The 21,433-nt window shown below is 35.7% G+C and overlaps 2 protein-coding genes across 7 annotated transcripts in view; one reads left to right on the forward strand and one right to left on the reverse strand.

The window, feature by feature from the left end:
• LOC126965076 (ELMO domain-containing protein 2) overlaps positions 1-21,433 on the reverse strand; it is a 250,333-nt gene that overhangs the window by 197,159 nt on the left and 31,741 nt on the right. The gene's annotated exons all lie outside the window — the stretch shown is intronic.
• LOC126964991 (uncharacterized) lies at positions 352-20,576 on the forward strand. Of its 6 annotated transcripts, none has more exons than XM_050808377.1 (10): positions 352-769; positions 1,087-1,224; positions 5,089-5,270; positions 5,613-5,804; positions 6,906-7,042; positions 9,494-9,748; positions 12,642-12,773; positions 13,978-14,079; positions 15,131-15,303; positions 17,097-20,576. In XM_050808377.1, exons 2-10 carry the CDS (start codon positions 1,097-1,099, stop codon positions 17,947-17,949), a joined length of 2,154 nt encoding a protein of 717 aa, XP_050664334.1. In that variant the 5' UTR covers positions 352-769; positions 1,087-1,096; the 3' UTR covers positions 17,950-20,576. The 6 variants fall into 6 exon arrangements, with proteins under 6 accessions (XP_050664334.1, XP_050664340.1, XP_050664337.1 ...); XM_050808383.1 differs by lacking the exon at positions 17,097-20,576 and adding an exon at positions 13,838-13,871 and having other exon boundaries at positions 15,131-15,279; XM_050808380.1 differs by lacking the exon at positions 13,978-14,079.

Raw genomic sequence — 21,433 nt, forward strand, 5'->3', positions numbered from 1 at the left:
GATGCAAAATTTGAGAATTTATATTATTTCACTCATGCGTTGATAGTCTAAATCGCAGTAGCATGATTTTATTTTGTCCAATAAAATCTTGGGAAAATACCGGGAAATACAAGTTCTCTATTCCTATTGGTCCTTACGATCCGCTCTACTAAGTTTCACCACTGCCGATACTGTAACTTTATCCAGCGCCTGCTGTACACGCTTTCTTATTGGTTAGTATAGCATCTACCAATGCGAACAAGAGAATATAAGTTCGATATTTCGATATCTCGATTATGTTCACACTTCATATGTATCGTATATTTTGTGTAGAAAAGTTGGCAGTTATTTCGTTATATTATTGTGATTATATGTCTGTATTCGCTCTGACAAACGGAATTATTCAAATTAAGTGAAGAAAGAAGTACTTGCATGCATATCAATATTACAATTTATATGATTTATTTATCTATAATAGACATTATCCTAAAAAATACGATAATTTCGATCCATGTACGATAATTTTTACTCCCCTGGTACGATAGTCAGACAACTTCAAGTTGTTAACGCTGTCAGTGCAGTGTTTACTGTTTACACTTCACTGTTTCGTTATTTGTGTTATCCAAAATAAATAATAATTTCATCAGCTTCAAAGTTCACAATATGTATACCTAGATACTTCCTCACCTCAGTAGATGGTACATACTTGCAGTTTGCACTTTACCACTGCAACTGTGATTTGTGCTAAGCGCAAAGAAATAAGAATATTCCGTTTTCTCATACCAAATAGGTAGGTACAAACTCAATAATAAATATAAAATTAATATTGTACAAATAACAAACAGATTGTTTACATGTATAAAATAAAACGGTGTTGAAATTACTAATATGTTATTTACTATTTTATTTTTTAAAAAGGAAAGTATTATATATTATATTATTAGATATAATACCTATCCACTAATGTTAATTGTTTAATTTTCTAAATTTCACTAAAGACAGCACAATAATAAGAATTTGTGTTGCTATTTTGCTAGGTATCATTACATTCTTAAATACAATAATATACCAATAATTCTACTATTAATAATTATAATATTGATCTAGATTCTAAAGGATGACTTCCAACACCAATCAGGATAGTACCAGCACAGATCAATTAGTGGATGATAAATTAATAAATTTGACGCCAGTAGAGATACAACAAGAGTATTTTGAAAATTTAGATGGTTGTGACTGGGTTAAGTAAGTGTATTTGATATAAATGGCTTCCTGGTTTATAAGTTCTCGTGTAGACTGTAGTTTTTCAAATGCCTGTGGCTTTATTTAATATAAACTTATCTAAATTCCCATCTCAATATACAATTGATTACTGCAATGAGACATATATTTGTTTATTAAAGTCCATAGTTCATGTATATATATCACAGAGCAAAACGTAATAAGTAAGTATATTATTTTATACATCTTTGCTTAAGATCTTTCAAATTGTGTTAATCATTATATATACATTCTTAGTTTTTGCAATGTAGTAATGGGGTTCACTTGATGGTATTACTGCCATTCATAATGAAGTGGTCACACAATCCATGTTTAAATCCCGTAATATTGTAGTTCTGTGTAGCCTACATCAGGGTGCAACATGTTGTACAATTATTTTTATGACTTGTTTGATTGACAACATTGAAATGTCAGGAACCTATAAAATCCTGAATTTCAGAAAATATCTCACGGATATATGTCATGAATGTCTAATAGACATAATCAAATAAATAAAAGACATAATAGAAACCAGTGGGAGGCTCCTTAGCACAGGAAGCCGGCTAGATTATGGGTACCACAACGGCGCCTATTTCTGCCGTGAAGCAGTAATGTGTAACCATTACTGTGTTTCGGTCTGAAGGGCGCCGTAGCTAGTGAAATTTTAGGGCAAATGACGCTTAACATCGTATGTCTCAAGGTGACGAGCGCAGTTGTAGTGCGGCTCAGAATTTTTGGGTTTTTTGAGAATCCTGAGCAGTACTGCATTGTAATGGGCATGGCGTATCAATTACCATCAGCTGAACGTACTTCTCGTCTCGTCCCTTATTATCATAAAAAAAAAAACAAGACAGGTAATAAATAACCATAATAAATCACAAATTTGTTTCAATTGTCTAAATCAATGTCTTAACTTGTGTTGCAATTATTACAATGGTGGGAAGGAGCATACACAATATAGGGCTAGTTACAAAATTACACTTCACTAAACATTAACTATAATATATACTACTCAAAAACAAAATAAGGGCTACTTGATTTTTTTGATGTCGTGAGCAATAATTTATTTTTTATGCATTCTCAAGGAGCTGAATTATCATGGTGTTACCTTATTTGTTAACACATATTTTTTGAATATTCCACCTGCATAATTGTTTAAAGTGGGTAGTTAATGATAATTTATTGGAACTACTTGATCATACACAATTTTTAGATGGATTTCAACTCAGTCAAATTGACGATTCTGTCAAGAACACTAAGTTTTGTTTAACTAGTGGCTGAATTAACATTTTTAAAAAGTTGTGCCGAGAATTCGACGTCATATGGACTTGCCATCTGTAATTAGGGCCGTAACATTGCTTCAAGAAGGCCATGCGCAGCATTCTGTGGCGTTGCAGGTGGGTTTTTCCCGGCGAGCGATACAATATACTTGAAATCGTTTTCATGAGACTGGGAGTCTAACCAGGAGACGGGGATTTGGCAAAGTTCGAGCAACTACCGCACAGAAGGACCGCTACGTGTGCTTGACTGCGCGCAGAGAACGCTGCATCACAGCCTGCTCCTTACAAAACCGTTTGCGGCAGGCGATCGGTATTCATGTTAGTGATCAAACCATTAGAAATCGTTTAAACGAGGACCAGCAGTTCTCCAGGAGACGCATAGTGCGGGTACCATTAAAAGTGCTCATCATGCAACCGACTATCATTCGCAAGGCAGCATCTGGCATGAGATATGAAGGATTGGAGGACAGTATTGTTTACGGATGAGTGCATAGTAATTTTTTTTAGTGATGACCGTCGCATCAGGGTCTGGAGGCGTGAAGGTGAGCGATTTTCGCATGCTTATATCTATGAAGGTGACAGATTTGGGGGCCCAATGTTATGGTATGGGGAGGAATCTCTATGTCAGGCAGAACCGTGCTGGTAATTCTAAACGAAGGCCCAATAACAGCTCAACGTTACATCGAGGAGGTCATAAGACCCCATGTGTTCTCATATGCACAGAGAATCGGCGCAAGATTCCATCTGATGCACGATAATGCTCGCGCTCATACAACTAGGCCCACCAGAGAAGCCCTAGAGGAGGCTGGTATACAGGTGTTGCCCTGGCCTGCAAACAGTCCAGATCTCAATCCCATTGAACACATGTGGGATTTACTGAAATGCAGTTATCAAAGCACAAACCCACCCGTGCACAATGAAAGACAGCTAATAATTGTTCTGAAATCAAGCTGGGAACAAATTCCTCAAGAAACAGTGGTACACCTGGTGGAGAGTATACCTTCTAGGCTTCAAGAGTGCATTAGAAATCGAGGAGGGCTTACTAGATATTGAGGAAAGTCACAAATCAATGAACATTTTGTATTTGCTAATTTGCTAAAAATGCCAATTTTTAGAAAAAGTTGAGAAAATTTCTTTTTTTAATTGTTTGCATCATTATTTTATGCTGTCTACAATAAAACATAATTAATTTATCCAATCGAATCATTATTCAATGTTTAAACCTCAAGAATTCATGAGAATATTGTAAAAACGTGGTGGCCCCTATTTTGTTTTGACTAGTATATTATATAATTATGATTTCAAATATGCTCCAGATTATTGAATACATAGGCTGCACTAAAAGTATCGGGAATGGAATATTTCCACTATTCCTGTCATATTAAAATCTTTTTAATTGAAAACTCCTTGGTTTTAAAAATCGAATACCATTTATTTATTTTATTATTATTGGTGATGAAGCCCCATCCAAAACCACAATTTATCGCTGGTTTTCTGAATTTCAACGTGGACGTTTCAAGCTCAGTGATGATCCCCGTCAAGGTCGTCCAAAAACTGTAGTCGCCAAAGAAAACATTGATGCTGTGCGTAAGCTGATTGAGGAAGATCGACATGTGACATACCGCGAAATTCAGGCAACCTTAAACTTTGGCATGAGTCAAATACAAATAATCTTGCATGAACAATTAGGTGTAAAAAAGTTGTTTTCCCGATGGATACCGCATTTGCTCTGTGAAGAGCAAAAAGCGACTCGGGTTACTTGGTGCGTCAGAACTCTCGAAAGATTCCACGCAGGATCCTCAAATGCTGTATACAACATCGTATCAGGTGACGAATCCTGGAAATACGCGTGCGAACCCGAAACAAAAAATCGAGTCACGAGTTTGGGTGTTCGAAAATGAGTTAAAGCCAACAAAAATTGTTCGTTCACGGAGTGTTGCAAAAAAAATGGTGGCCACGTTTGTCTCCAAAACCAGCCATGTTGCAATTATTCCTCTTGAGGGACAAAGAACGGTTAATGCAGAATGGTATGCTAGCATTTGTTTGTCACAGGTTCTGAGCTCCGTAAAAACAACTGCAATCGCCACATCATCCTCCATCACGACAATGCGAGTTCTCACACCGCGCACAGAACAAAAGAGTTTTTAGAGCAAGAAAACATAGAATTATTAGACCATCCGCCGTACAATCCCGACCTAAGCCCTAGTGATTTCTATACTTTCCCTAAAATAAAGAATAAATTGCGTGGTCAGAGATTTTCATCACCTGAAGAAGCTGTGGACGCCTACAAAACGGCCATATTGGAGACTCCAACTTCCGTATGGAATGGTTGTTTCAATGATTGGTTCCATCGTATGGAAAAATGTGTCAAATTTCGCGGAGAATACTTCGAAAAGCAATAAATACATTTTTAAATAGTAATGTTGTGTCACTTCCTTGATTCCCGAAATTTTCAGTGCCGCCCTAGTATCTGCTGTTTGTCCAAATATATATGTGTTTTAATTGAGAAATTCTTTAGGCATAAATTTAAATCTCTAATATCTATTTCATTCATATTTTTATATTTTAGGTATGAGCTTTGTAATAGAGGACATTTAATAAAAAACTTAGCATTTGCATTGTTTGGAGCACCAAGTGAAATGGAAGATTTGTTAATAATATCTAATGATGAGGAAGAAAATAACTTGGCAGGGTATACATCCAGACAAAAGGAGCAAGTGGTGAAGGTGTACGAGCAGATCTATGATCAAAGTATAATAATTAATATCGCTATATTTATAAAGAGGATTAACATATGGGTCAGTTGATGATAGCTATTGCACCACCAACACTTATATAGTCTTTTATTTTTAATGTAAAATACATCTTTATGTTCTATGTAATACTATACTATGTATTGTTATCGTAGACTTTAACACACACATACACACACACAAAAAGCACATTTCATAGCCTATTTCGTAATTATTTGAAGTAAAATATTAGGTATTACAGGTATTTGGCATAAGAATGGGTGTACAGCTGGACTAACAAGCTTATAAACTTTTTAATACCTCCCGCCTTTTGAGAATTTTTTATATAATTTTATTTCAGGAAAATATTCAAAGAATAATGAGGATATTGTCATGTCAGTATTACTGATAGTCTGTGTGAGGCCCAAACCACTACCATTTTACAAATTATCACCCTCTGATTATTGGGTAGACTTACATAAGAAAAATGATGTTGATATTTGGTGTACTGCTGTTTTTCGAGTGAGAAAATGTACTCCGACAACAAGTGACGGTAAGATTTTGTCAATAACCAAATTTTATTAGAATTATTGCTATTCGTTGATGACAAATAGTGTGAGTGTTCAGCAGTCTCAATACAGTCAAATTTCAAAATCGTAATTAACAATAAACTCTAAAATTATAACATAATTCTGACATATCTCCAATTTTATGGCAAGAATTACTTACAAATCTAAAAGTATTCCTGTTTTTGCCCTACCATTTGGGAAATGGCCGCTACAATTTCAGATTGAGATAGACTCCCAAGTATTTGTATGGTGATGATGAGACAGAGCTTTACACCCAGCCCCACAGAGTATCTGAGAGCTTACAATTGCTACTACAGCCCAAAGGGAACATACTCCCCAAGAATTAATAAAAAAACCTCGTCCAAAGCATGCCATGAAGTATTGTAGCAGTTATTTTGGCCAGTAAAGGACACACTCAATATTAATTTTTTATTTTAATGTTTAGTAAATAAAGGAAAAAGTCAATTGCATGTGAACATGTCAGTATCAGATGAAAAATTCAAATTATGTCCAGCCATTTAAAAGCCGTTCATTGACATGCACACAGGCAAGAAATAGATATAGAATGATATATATCGTTTTGCTTATTTCAACGTGCAACGCAGTGCAGCTCGAATTGTCGGAGACCCACTGCTTTGTGAACGGCTGGATCACTTGGCATTACGTAGAGACATCGTCTCATTGTATGTCTTCTACTGCATTTATCACGGGGAGTGTTTCGAAGACCTGTTTCACCTGATTCCTGCCGCCGAATTTCACCTTCGCACGTCACGCCACAAATTAGGATATCATCTCCACCATCTGGATGTGTGGCGGTCCTCCACAGTGCGTTTTTCAAGGAATTATCTTCCACATACTACAAAGCTGTGGAATGAGCTTCCTTGTGCGGTATTTCTGGGACGATACGATATGGGTACCTTCAAAAAAGCGCGTGCGCCTTCCTTTAAGGCCGGCAACGCTCCTGCGATTCTTCTGGTGTTGAAGGAGAATGTGGACGGTGGTGATCACTTAACACCAGGTGACCCGTACGCTCGTTTGTCCTACTTTTTCCATAAAAATAATAATAATTTGTTTATTTGTTACAGTCACATGTTGTAAAGTGTTCATTGATGATAATGCGAGAGTTTATCAAGATTGGCAGTCATTCTTGACAAATAATACGTTACCGAAATGTGTAATAGTTGCTCCTGAGAATGGTGAATATAAAGGAATGCTAGTAGAGGTATTTAATAATAATTTTGTTCATTTGAGATAATTCTGACGCCAGACTAATTAATCAATTCATTATTTTTAAGTGGTCTCTCTCTTCTGGGATAAATTGTAAATCTTGGTTTATCTGTTCAACTCTTGCTGTTAGCTAAAGCGCTGGGGCGTATATCGAAGGTCGTGAGTTTGAATCCCGCATCATCCATAAGTTTTGGTACAATGAAATTTGAATAGACAGTTGTATTTCATTAATTGTAAATCTTGACAACAATATGCAGTGTTTATATTGTGTTTAACACTTCATATTGTGAAGAAAAGGTTTTCAAACTGTGTAATAGTTATTCATGCAACTGTTGTGTAATAAGGGGTATTAAAACACGAATGTGGGTTTATAATAGTATCACATGAGTGTTTTAATACCTAATTATCAACAGTTGCATACAAGACTTTATCTACACCCAGAATATGAATCCTCTAAAAGATTCTGAAACAGTCAGCTTACCTACTGCTAACATTAAAATAGCCAGCCCTAGTAGTAACCTAATATCATCCCTTACTGATTATATACAAGTAAACTAAGTATTAATGAAAGAATTATTAATTTTATTAGTAATTTACATTTTGTACAGTGCAATTATTAAAATTCACTTGATAATTATGTTATTTTGCAGCGTTTAAAATATCCGGCAGTGTGCTGTCAAAACTTGAATCGCTCATTTTTTCAAGAAAAATGGCGGGGATTCGAATAAACTACTTTTTTTTTACGGCGCGCCATGTTCTGGTAGTGTGGAACAAGCGTAAACGAAAATGTTCTTTTTTTGAAATTCATACAGATACTACGCATCGAGCAATAAGAATGTGGCTGTTTGTGGAAACTCTTTGTGCATTAAGGGATCGAAAAAAAAAACAAGGAGTGTTGTTATGAAATTCAGTACAACATTACAACACTCGTTTGGATGATGTAATGGTTATTACGACATTGGGTGTTTTAATGTTGGTAATAAGCTAACTGTTTCAGAATCTTTAATAGAGGATTTAAAGCATGGGTGTAGATAAAGTATCAAAAACTACAGCCCATACAGCAAAATCAATGTTAATACAAGGTTCTAATATAGTATATATATAAAATAGTGGAGAATCATATACTCTAAACAATTTGTTATGTTTTTAAAGTGATAACCCTCACTAGTAGGATTAATACACAAATAAAATTTGAAAAGCAACAAATGTATCATATACTCTACTATAATGATGACCTTCAAAAGTCAGTCTAAGCATGTAATAAATGGAAAAGTTTTATCTCAGATAAATGTATCTGACGATGTACGAACAATGATTCGTGATAACTATACTAATAATTCTACCTTGTATTGTAAATTTATTTTTTTACTTGTACCTAGTGTTTTCACTTTAAACTATATAATATGCAGGAATTTATAGCTAGCATCCAGCTAGTACAAGGGTATTTTCATGATTAGGTACTTATAATAAAAAATAAAAAACCCCATTTGTCGTATCACCGCTCTTCGATAACACTTCCCTTAAAGCCTCGCCTAGTATCGGAATACTAGGTCTCGAAATCTCGAGCGACTGCCAATACCGTGGCTAGCTGGAGGGCAAAGCCAAATTGGCTTCGAAGAAGCTGGGTGTCATAAATAGAGCACGGCAATACTTCAAGCCGGCCCATATTCTAGCGCTCTACAAAGCGCAGGTCCGGCCACACATGGAGTATTGCTGTCATCTCTGGTCTAGCGCACCCCAGTATCAGCTCGATCCATTTGACCGCGTGCAACGTAGAGCAGCTCGAATTGTCGGGGACCCAGTGCTTTGTGACCGGCTGGATCACTTGGCGTTGCGTAGAGACGTCGCTTCATTGTGTGTCTTCTACCGCATTTATCACGGGGAGTGTTCCGAAGAGCTGTGTAACCTGATTCCTGCCGCCAAATTCCACCTTCGCACGACACGCCACAAGTTAGGATATCATCCTCACCATCTCGATGTGTGGCGGTCCTCCACAGTGCGGTTTTCAAGGAGCTTTCTTCCACGTACTACAAAGCTGTGGAATGAGCTTCCTTGTGCGGTGTTTCCGGGACGATACGACATGGGTACCTTCAAAAAAGGCGCGCACACCTTCCTTAAAGGCCGGCAACGCTCTTGTGATTCCTCTGGTGTTGCAAGAGAATGTGGGCGGCGGTGATCACTTAACACCAGGTGACCCGTACGCACATTTGTCCTGCTATTCCGTAAAAAAAAAAAGATGATACCCGTATTACAGAAAGTTGTACAGGGCCATATAGTTTTATAGTTCTTGTTAGTAGAAGCTATTTTAGACAAATAAAGATTTTTAGTGCTTCAGTCTGTTTTTAAATGATCCCATCATTACTAAAACCTTCCATTCTTCCATCAGCACACACTGCTAGTTATAAATAAACAAATTCAAATTGAGAAACAGATTTTTAAATTGCAGGGAACAGAAGAGTTTGTTGTGAAACTTACTGTGAGCCCGTCTGCTTCTTTGGGCCTATCGGCTGTAGTGCTAGGCTCGGCAGACACAGTGAGTACTATGGCTTCGGTTGGAGCTCTTGGGGTGATCGGTGCCTCTGCATTCACCCCAGTAGGTCCCATATTGTTGGGTGGAGCTGCAGTTGCAACAGTTGGTAGTGCAGTATATGGTATTGTACGTTCTTCAATGCATCTTCATGATCGTCGAATTCATAAACAGGTAATTTTATAATATCATTAAAATAACTAGATTGCAAAGTGATCTGTGTGATATAAGCTTAAAATTATTTTAAACATATTTGGTATGATCTACATTATCAATCATAATCAATAACTTGATAAAGAAATTAGAAAATCATATCATATGTTTTCTCTTAGATATTAGTTTATATGTCTAGATTGAGCCTATTGCTGTTAGAAAACACATGACAGGACACATTTATAACTTTAGTGTGCATGGTAAGGGTAAATGTATACACTTCTATAATAAAGTCCCAGCCACTGTTCAGGCATTATCTATAAATAAATTTAAATGTTTTATAAAAAAAAATGGCTCTGTCGTAAATCCTATTACTCCACTGCTGAATATCTAAATGATCGGACAGCCTGGGACTAGATTATGATTTCTTTATAGCGATAGAAATGACTGTACAATATTGTATATTTTTATTGAAAAGAGCGCCGCTTCTTCTCTTGCAGAGCGCCATTTGTTTCCGAAGCGGTAGTAGTATCATCTAGTAGTTATTAGAAATGACATCAAAAAGAAATCTAAAGGAATAAATTTTGAGAAAATAAATGCCTTTTATGCCTTTTTCATGACAGCTTGCCCTTATACTCGCGATACGTCAGTCACTTTATTTTAGTGTGCGTGCGTTGCTGAAAATAGAGGTTAATAGTTCGCCGCTTTTTCGACGTGTTCAGAGCTGTCTCTCTAGACGTGAATAATGTTCTACGAAATCTCCCGCGACCGAGTTGTACACACACACTTGCCCTATATATTTGATAAGTCATTAGTTAGTTCTTCACTCATTCGCTCCATGTGTCCATACCCTTTTCAGCATTCCTTTCTCAATCCTTATCACGACATCGTCTTTCAGACCACAGCACGTAGTATTACCACTTACAGAATCCTATCAATCAATATCACCCTACACATACTACCCAGTGATCGCATCACAACTGCGTTAATTCTGCTTTTATGCTTCTTCTGCGTTACCCAACTCTCACTTCCGTACATTAAGGCGACGAGTAAGCAGAAAACACGCAAACATGGTGTTTTAAGACAAGTTTTGTGGTGAAAGTATAGCATTCCGAGCTATGAACACTACTTAATCCTGTTACACATATCGTTAAGTCTTATTTGTAGGTTGCTAATGCTTGCTGTTGGTTATAGTTAACACTGCCGAGCCTTTTTGAACTACCACTTTTCTTTGAAGTTAAACAAGTTTTTTGGCATGGCGTGACGCATTTTTTTGGTACTTCTCTCAGAAAAGTTATTCTTATAGCTTGTACTTTTCTGTGTAGGTTCATTTATTCAGATTAGTTGTGAATAACGAGGATTGTAAGCATATTAACTATTTTCCACCCAAGAATTTTGAAAATATTGGCCTTGTTACATAGATGGCGGGCAGGCAGCCGTGAACTCAGATTGCTCAAGGTCGCTGGCATTTAGTGTCGCCTTAACCTGGCCACAAATACTCCATTATGAACGGCCAGTCGCCTCTTTTGGCACAGCGCCCCATTCACACAGTTTCCCGCAGTCACTATCCTTTCAATATCTCTTATAGTCCGATTCATATATATATATATATATATATATAATATTGATTTTTTATATAGCGGGCCTTTCACTAACAACTTATTGTCCGTTGTCGTATTGTCGTACGTTTGGAATATGGTCATACCGGAACTATATGAAATTAGTTCTTGATATATCCTACGTAGAAGCTTGAGCATTTATTACTATGAATTCAATTTCATTCGAAAAATTATAAAAATCTACTATGAAAATTGTGGATGTTGTAAGGTACATTTTGAAAAATCCAGGATATTCAACTTAATTGTCCAAATGAGACCGCTATTAAGAATTTGAATTGATTGTAATTTGGTCCAGATCTGACAATGGCATCCATGAGAAAACCTTAAATTTGCTGTACATACGTATAGCAAAGTGGATGATAAATTTACGAATAACTTAATATCGCGCCAACCGATTTCGAAGATTATTGTTATATTGGAAAGGAAATTTACTTCAAAGATAGTTTGGTGAGAGTTTGGTTAGGTTCTGATTACGGAATCCATGACAAAGTAACGGAACTCTTCAATTCTTAGGAGCAAATTATCGATACTCGGCCGAATTTTTTTATGCTATCCGGATATTTAAGTTATCTACCATAACATAGTTATGGTCAAGTTATTGTCGTAGTCGAATATGATGATCAATGGGACTCCTTAACGACTAAGTAAGTAAGGGTGCGATCTGGGGCAGAATTTGTAACTGTCTGTAATCAAATTGCAAAGCGCTTACGTTCATTGCTGCATTGAAAAAATTAGTATATCTACTATCTAGTCGCTGTCATCCAAGATAGGTTTGTATACATACATAGTTTTAGGTGAGATGTGCTTGAGTCGTGAGGAGGCGAGAGCGGGTCGCGGCAGAAGGACACCGATTCAAAAAATATCAATAATCGTAACTAGAATTAGACTAATTAATTAGATTGTATAAAAATAAGTTATTATTTTTATACTTTTTAGTTCACATTATATCTATTGTTTTGGAATAGTGTTTTTGTAGTATGTATTTTTTTGTGTTGTTGTTCTACAATGTATTTTTTGCCGTCTTGATGATGTGTAAACGGTTATGTGGCTCACTATATATTCGATTCATTTTCGACAAAAAACCTTGTCGAACAATACCTTGTGAAGCTTTAGATCATATTGTCACTGTCATGGGCATATATTGCCGCTTAATATCAAATGACCCAACTGCTCATACCCTCACATAGTTATAAATATAGAAATAAGTAAACCTCCTTCATATAGTCACAACTCACAACCACACTATAGAATTAAGTTATTTATTAAGCCGACAGAACCTATATACGAAATTTCAGAGTATAAGTCCGTTGAAGGCTGAAGCACGTGGTAGTTGGTTGAACATAGCAGGTTCCAGTATCGGTCTCGGTGCGGGTGCTGCTTCCAGTCTTCTAGCTAAGTCTGCTGCTGCAGGCACTAACCTAACTACGGTAACTAACTATATTCTCTCAGATGAAATATCAAAATTGCAGCAAAACCTCCCATAAACACACTAATCTGCCCTTTTCTTCTCTGGGGCGCAAAAAGAATAGTGGATTACTAACATAATAGCGGTCATCAAAGAGATCTTACCCCGAGAGGATACATGCTCTGCCACACTTAGGAAATTCCTTCCCGAGCAATCTCGCTCAGCTAACCCGTATTCTGGGGAGCGCACATTATCGCACATTTTTAAGGACAAGCGGAATTAATGTGGAATTTTGCAACATTAGGGGAATTCACTCCAATTTTAGTGACGTCCTCCACAAACTTGAAACCTCGCAATTTTCCTCGTTGCTACTTACGGAGATGCAGATATCTCGACCGAGCGACACATTATATTTTGCGTTTGTAAGGGAGGATATCTGATGTCGCCGTTTCGACAATTTGTGGGTAGGAACATGTCTACTCTATGGCTGCGCGTTGATGTTGAGAATAGCGTCTTCATCTACGCGTGTGTCTACAGGTCCCATAGTGGTAACGTAGAAACGGATCATCTCACTGGATGTGTTCAAACGGCAATTCGCGACGTGCTTGCACAGATCCCCTCCGCAGAAATAGCAACAGCTTGGGTGACTTCAACGGGTATAATTCCGAGTGGCTTGGTCCACACAGCACTGACTACGTAGGGCGATATGTGCATAGTTTTGCATTGCAGTATGGTCTGGCTCAAATGGTTTTTTCGTCAACACAGCTCCCAGACGTGGAATGTCACATGCCGTGCAAAACTTTTGTTGTGTCACCGCTCTTTGAGAACACTTCCTCGCCTAGTACTGATGAATGATGAATTCAACCTTCTTTATGACACGCCACAATTTAAGATGTCATTCCCACCATCTGGATGTCTGGCGCTCCTCCAAAGTGCTGGTTTTAAGGAAATTTCATACACGTACAAACTATGGAATGCTCTCTCTTGTGCGGTGTTTCCAGGACAAAACGACATGAGTGCCTTAAAAAAACTGTACACAGCTTTTAAAAGATCCACAACGCTCCTGTGATTCCTCTGTTGTTGCAGGAGATTGTGTGCGGCGGTTATCACTTACCATCAGGTACGGGTTACCTACGTTCGTTTGTCTATAACAGTTTTTGATACCTTTAAATGTTTTTTTTTTCATTATTTAATTCATGAAATGAATATTGTTTTTTTTTCTGTAGGTTGGCAAAGCTCTTGCAACGTCTGTCGAAATTCTACGACACGCAAACCTGTTAACTGGAGGCATTGGTGTTATTAATAGTATTGTACACTTCGCTACAAATGTAAGAAGTTTTTAATTATTTATGGTTGACTGAAAGTATATTCATATAATAGAACAAAAGTAAAAAATATAGAAGACTAGCTGACCCGACAGACGTTGTTCTGTATATAATAAATAAAATAATGTTTTTATATGAATTTGGCAATAATATATCATAACATCAAAAATTACTTCGTAAAATATGCACCCTGCTGTCGTAATGAAATTGTTTCACAGCGGAACTATCAAACCGTGCGTCAATAAATTCTCTCATAGAAATTATGTATGGACACATCAAAGGAAAAACAAATTTGCTGTTTTTATTTAATTTAGCAGTACTTTCCTATTTATTCACCTTTTAAACCTTCCCTGTACTTCCACAAATAATTCAAGACCAAAATTAGCCATATCGGTCCAGCCGTTCTCGAGTTTTAGCGAGACTAACAAACAGCATTTCATTTTTATATATAGAAGATAAATTTAACACCTATTTTATCTATTATAGATTGATAGAAACTTAACAACTTTAAACTTAAACTTTTAACTTTAAACTTTTTAAACTTAACGTAACAAAATTCTTAAATATCTGTTTCGATAGACGTTATGAAAATATTATAAGTACTACATGGTTCCGAAATACCTCAACTTGGAAAATATTCATCTTGTGTCACTAAACTTTGTGATTGTTGTGAAAAAATGTACGAAGTCGTGTGGTTCATTCAGTCCCATGGTAAATCCAAAAACCATCCGCCAATATCCTGTCCTTTTATTACTATGTGTCGAAAATTGGGAAACCCAAAAAAAAATGAATTTAACCAAATTATTTGCATTCACTCAGTTTGAACCGTTTCATATATTTTTTTAACTATAGTAAGTGAAATTTAGTTTAATAATTGATTGCTCGTACTTTGCAGTAACTTACTTAAAAATTGTTAGGCATTTGTACAATTGTTACTTTGACTAATAAATAAAAGTATGTGCCCTCCGTTACACGGTTACGTTGATGAGTTTTGATTGTTGAGTCAAATATGTTGAATTGGCGGTACTATTTAGTAATAATATTTTGTTCACAGTACAATAAACATGGCGAGAAACCCACGAAACTTGAGCTGCTCCAGTTCTCAACGGCCACTTTATTCTTCTTTCAAGCTGCGATTTCGAATCGGACAGCACAAAACATTATCGAAGACGCACAAACGAAAACCATAAACGAGTATCGGGCTTCGCTTAGGAGCAACAGGCACAGGTATATTTTTAAGTTGTAAACAAAAACAAAAATGTTTTGCAGTGGCAGCAATGGTATAAATATGTAGGTACGTAGGTAGTGGATGTGACCTTGAATCGGACGCCACGGTCTTCCAAAACAAACAATTTTATAAAAAGGATTGAAACTCTCACACACAATCACTGACACACACACATACACACACGCACTCGCACACTCACACACGCACACATTATTGTTTGTTAAGAAGTTTTTATTTTTATTTTCATGAATTTTACTAATACTATTATTTTTCTACCATCTCCATGCTATGTTCCGCGAGTCAAATAGAAGTAACTTTCTTTAGTAACTGTGTTTCCCGGCTTCTGTGTCAGTACATATAACGTACAAGGTACTCAAATATTCACAATTATGTTAAAGTGTATTGTGTTAACTTTAATTACTTTGTATGTATCTTAATTCTGGTAATAAAAAAAAAATAACGTACTTGTTATGAAGCTGGATATTAAACTAGCAGAAATAGGAATATACAAGTGATTCGTTTTGTGCAATGTCAGAAAAAATAGGAAATTATAGATCTAATAAATATACTTACCACATTGGATTCTTCGACTTTTTGTTCGGGTTTAAAGGTAGAAATGGATACATTGAAAATTAGATTAGTTTTGTTACGAGTTCCAGAGTGGAACTATTCACAATATTGATCCATTCGCTTAATATCGTTAAAATAAAAATGGGTCCCCCATGACTAAACTGACTTACAGAAAAGAGCACGTGTTGAAGCTTGCCTTTACTCATGTTGAACCGGCACATACATAGGTGGGGCCTTCAGAAAGTTTTACGAGACTAAAAAATACCTTATATGGATAAAGTTATTTTATCTACACCCATGCTTTAAATCCTCTATTAAAGATTCTGAAACAGTTAGCTTATTGCCAACATTAAAACACCCAATGTTCTAATAACTATTACATCATCCAAAAGAGTGTTGTAATGTTGTACTGAATTTCATAACAACACTCCTATGGTTTTTTTTTCGATCCCCTCATGCGCAAAGAGTTTCAACAAACAGCCACATTCTTATTGCTCGATGCGTGGTATCTGTATGAATTTCAAAAAAAGAACATTTTCGTTTACGCGCGTTCCACACTACCAGAAGTCGCGCGCCGTAAAAAAAAGTAGGTTACAAAAAATGAGCGATTCATTTTAAACGCTGCAATAGTACATTATATTCGAGTGAATTTTAATTATTGCACTATACAAAATGTAAATTAATACTAAAATAAATAATTGATTCATTAATACTTAGTTTATTTGTATATAATCAGTAATTAATGATATTACGTTACTACTAGGAGTGGTGTTTTAATATTAGCAGTAAGCTAACTGTTTCAGAATCTTTTAGAGGAATCATATTCTGTGTGTAGATAGTATTCTATGCAACTGTTGATAATTAGGTATTAAAACACTCATGTGATACTATTATAAATCCACATTCGTGTTTTAATACCCCTTATTACACAACAGTTTCTTAAATAACTATTATTAAACCTTTTAAAGTACAATAAAATCAGCTTTCGAAACACATTTTACAGTCAAATTCGTTTTGACGTTAATAATTTTTGCAATATGAGAATAGATAATAAATCGTTTGTTTTTTTATTTACTTGTGCTCTGTTAACCCTTAAAAGTTGATTCTTCTTCATAACGTTTATAATTCTTTAATATTATATGGAAAGCGCTAACAATCTTCTCATAAGTGCTTGCGCACAGTAAGAAAAAATCGTATTTACATTGCAAACAACTGTTTTCAGGAAAATATTTGACAAACTAAGCGCTGAATCTCGACGAGTACAAGGCTCGATACAGGGCAATACTGAAGTTATAAAGGGTATAAACAACATCAGTAACAAGGATCAGTTCTTCAGCAGTGTTCTGAGAATCAACAAAGACGTGAACGAGAATAAGTTGAGAATATCTATGACATCTGACGGTCGGGTCAATTTAAACCAAGCGTACAAAATTGATCCCGCGGATTTGACTACCTTGAGTAAGGAAGGTAGAGCCGAGCTTTTCTCGACTGTTCTATCGTCTGCAGTTAATGCGCCAAATGTCCCGACCAAACTAACTCCTCCGGCAGCAGGTAACATTTACAGCGCAGAGGAAGAGAACAAGAGAGGGGTCAACAATATAATTGTAGGAATACGTCCAGAAGAGGTTTTGAGGATCGGTTTGCATTTGATACGCGTTAGTGCGTCGGGGGCTAACTCTGTGGCGTCCCTCTTGGAAGATCTCAGTCAAGAAGCCCACGCAAATGTCATGACGGTAGTGCTTAATATAATCTCGAAGTTAATCCCGGAAGAAATAGCAAAATTGAGACTTCTTAGCCCTGATGAAGATCTTATAACTCAAGTCGTTAAATTTATGTTATATTATTTAAAAAATGAAAGGCCTTTTGGATCGCCGTGTGCACATAATGATAACAGCCTAGTGGTTGTGTTAGCGGAGTTCTTTCAAGACGGTTTGGTGAAACAGGAGACAATACTGAAATTGAAGAACCGTTTGCTACGGTGGATAGATTCGGAATTGGATCGATATAGAAAATGTTTTCCAAACAAGGAAATAATTATATGCGAGGCGTGCAACGGGCTGCGTTACAAATACTGATCATGTACTAATGTCAAATACTAGATGCCTGCGGGCCAATGATATGTGTGAAATATATTTGAATATATTTTCATGTTTGAGAATGTGTGAAACTTAAATATTATCTGCCGTCACAAAACATCATAGAATACTAAATTAGACGTTCTTGAAGACACTTTCGCGCTAATAGTTGGTACAGCTTGGGCTTACAACACAGACATTGTTATTTCGTACTAAATGTGTTAATAAGTTCCGACGGAGCAACGAACTAGCCACACACATAGTAGCCGTGGTGATTGTTGCGGCATTAAAGGAGACGGGGATTTCTGGGCCAAAATGTAATTAGTTGAGATATGGTTTAAAAAAATTGTCATATTTTTCTATTTCAATATATAGAAAATTACCGTAATTCACAATCTAGAAAACGAGAAAAATCTTAAAATTAAGTTTTCATTATCTTAAAATTCACGATTAAAATGGGATATCGATTACTATAATCGATTAATGTGAATGAGTTAATAAAATTCAACCCAAAACCACTTGCACCAGATGATTGATTCAATAAAAGTACCTAAAAAATACTTTATAATTAACATAACATAATGTCTTTAGTAAAAAAAAAATATATATCAACTTAATATTATGCAGAAATCGATCGAAGAAAAAGTCGATTCTGTATCTCGTTCTTTATTTTTAATCTGTGCAGACAGTGACACGCACAGAATTGTCTAGAATGTCAATTGTCAATCACTCGTTTCGTAGTATCGTTTGTGCGTACCTACGCGATTTATCATTTGAGTGTTTCCCATGTTTTATTGATATTTTCCTTCTTTCTATTTGACTTCTGATATTGCTAAACTTATACGATTATAATGGTACAAAAAAAAACAATCTTCTAATATAGATTGTTGCCCATATATTGCATAACCTCAATTTTACATAACCTCCTATATAACTTAGCTTTTAGATTGCCAAAAATCTTTAAATTCTCAGTGATGCTTTTTTAATTTATAAGCTATTTATTGACACTAATTTCATCATTTTACATCTTGGCCCAATAATGTATGAAAGGGTATCCGTCTCCTTTTAAATCTCAGTTATAGTAGTCAAAATAAAAATTAGATCATCGGAGGGGATCGTCACCTACCAAGAAATGTTTCGCATGCTTATCCGTTACTGACTTCTAATTAAGAATTGTTTCCGGTCTCTGTTCTAATCCCAAGCTAGGGGATTTCACTACACGGACATGGCCACAGGCAAGTTTACAGACATGCCTGACGGGCGTCGCTACTATAGGTCAGTGCAATGTTTACTAGGACCGTTGCAGTAAGTCTGGCAGACATGACTATTGCACGTCTGTGCGAACTCGATTTGTCTGTATGTATGTGGGATAACAGATACAAACATAACTGATGATGATGGCGACCATGTGGCGACAGACATACCCGGCCCAACTGTTCGTGGGCATGTCCGTGTAGTGACGTAATAATTAAGACGCTGCCACTGATTAGTATTAGTATATATACACCCGTTACAAAAGTTGAATTATAAATAGATCTGTAAAATCACAGACATATCATTATATTATAATAATAATCGATATTTTTATGTAAAAATTATTGATGAATATTTGTATAAATATTTATTTATCAGGCTTTTTATAAATGCTGTTTTTTATAAATTATCATGTTAAAGTTACTTATTATTTAGATGATATTGGCGAGTTAGTAACATGGGCCTTTGCATACGTTTAAATATTGCCTGTTATTAGATAATAGTTTACTAAAAATATTTACGCTAATATATTATGTATATATATATATGAGTTGAACTCATTCTGATTGCGCATACTTCAAATTCCAGAGAGGCCATCTAAATTGGCTAAAACTATGTGATAAGATTTACCTTTGTCATGTTTAATGTTGCTATACAGGCTGTCCCAAAGTTATGGGACATGAAGGGAAAGTACCTTAAATATCGAAGATAGGCTATTTTACTGGAAGAAGACTTTATGTTATTTTTAAAAGTTAGTAATTCTGCATTGCTGCATTCTGCAAATACTATGTTACTTAAGAAGGGTTATTAGTTTTTGGCCATTCTTTCGATTGGCATCATAAAAGTAGGGGTGCTTTTTTTTTACATTTCAGTCGCTTCGATTCCCAGACGAGGCAAGTAAGTTTTAGAAAATCTTTGAATGCAGAAATACTAACTTTTAAAAATAACAAAGTATTATTTCAGTAAAATAGCCTATCTTCGATATTTAAGGTACTTTCCCTTCATGTCCCATAACTTTGGGACACTCTGTATATATTTGAAATTCTATTTTGAATACTGTTTACAAGCTTAGGTATTGTAAAATGTATATATTTTTTTAATATGTTTGCATATACTTTTGATCCAAAAAGTATACGCAAACAAATTATAACTTCGTAATGATGTAACAACTAGGCCAAAACTGTCATTTATGTTTCCTTCGTTTGACTATTGTTTATTTTGACGACAAATAAAACCAATTTATACAGTATGGCTGGTGAGACACTAACGATATTTAAGCAGAATACACGGTCCTCGATTCTCATTCTACTTGTGTAGTAAAATTAGCTATCTATTTAACAAATTTTGCTATAAATAAATGAAGTGTGGAAACATCACCGCTTTTTAAGCGCAAGCGCCAACAGGTCCGTGTACCCACCTTTCCGCTTTCTACGACCAAGCCCTGCAATTTGCGTTTAGCCATGCGTCGTTAAGCAAACGTTGTGTAATTTTGGTGTTGTTATCATAATATTATACAAGCTCGCAAGTTTTATTAACTGTACGATATAAAATACGTGGCGTTGACAAGAGGCCTTACAGTATGTTTTGATATCAGATCAGAGATCCTGATATCACAATCATACAGAACACAAATCTATAAATACTATTTACGATTTAGGAACATATTTTACAAAATAATGTTACAAAATTCACTTATAAAGAAAGTATATAGTATATGAATTACTTTGTTACATAAATAAGTGAAATACTTAAAATGAGTAGGCAAACACACACGAGGTGAACCATTAAAAAAACAACTACATAAATTATATTTCAAATTCATGCCGCGGTCTTATGAGACTCCATAGCATTACGAATAAAGTAACGTACTTGCCTTGGTGTCTCCCAAGGCAACCTCATGCAATGCGATCTGCTGGAGTAGGTCGCATAGGTTCCAATGATGTTCCAAAGATATAGTTTCTAAGCTCATAAGCTTGTTATCATAAGATGCGTTAAGACAGTTGTTAGATATGAGAAATCCATTGAGTCGATTACATAATATTATCTCAATTATTAAAAAAAAAATAGGTTGTATATATTGGTATTCATTTTTATTACGGGCCTTGAAATTAAAGATAGATCCATCTTTCATTATTTTAAGGGATTCTGGAAATTGCCCTTCATTTATGCATCTATTAAAGTGGAACTCGTTGAATATAATATTAAGTATATGTGAATTTTTTTTCTTTGA

This window comes from Leptidea sinapis, chromosome 6 (genome assembly GCF_905404315.1).
Source record: "Leptidea sinapis chromosome 6, ilLepSina1.1, whole genome shotgun sequence".
NCBI lineage: Eukaryota > Metazoa > Arthropoda > Insecta > Lepidoptera > Pieridae > Leptidea > Leptidea sinapis.

Coding starts and splice junctions, on each gene's coding strand:
- LOC126964991 (XM_050808377.1), top strand. CDS start 1,097: ATGACTTCCAACACCAATCAGGATAGTACCAGCACAGATCAATTAGTG. Junction 5,271..5,612: donor CGAGCAGATCTATGATCAAA/GTATAATAATTA, acceptor ATTTTATTTCAG/GAAAATATTCAAAGAATAAT. Junction 7,043..9,493: donor ATAAAGGAATGCTAGTAGAG/GTATTTAATAAT, acceptor TTTAAATTGCAG/GGAACAGAAGAGTTTGTTGT.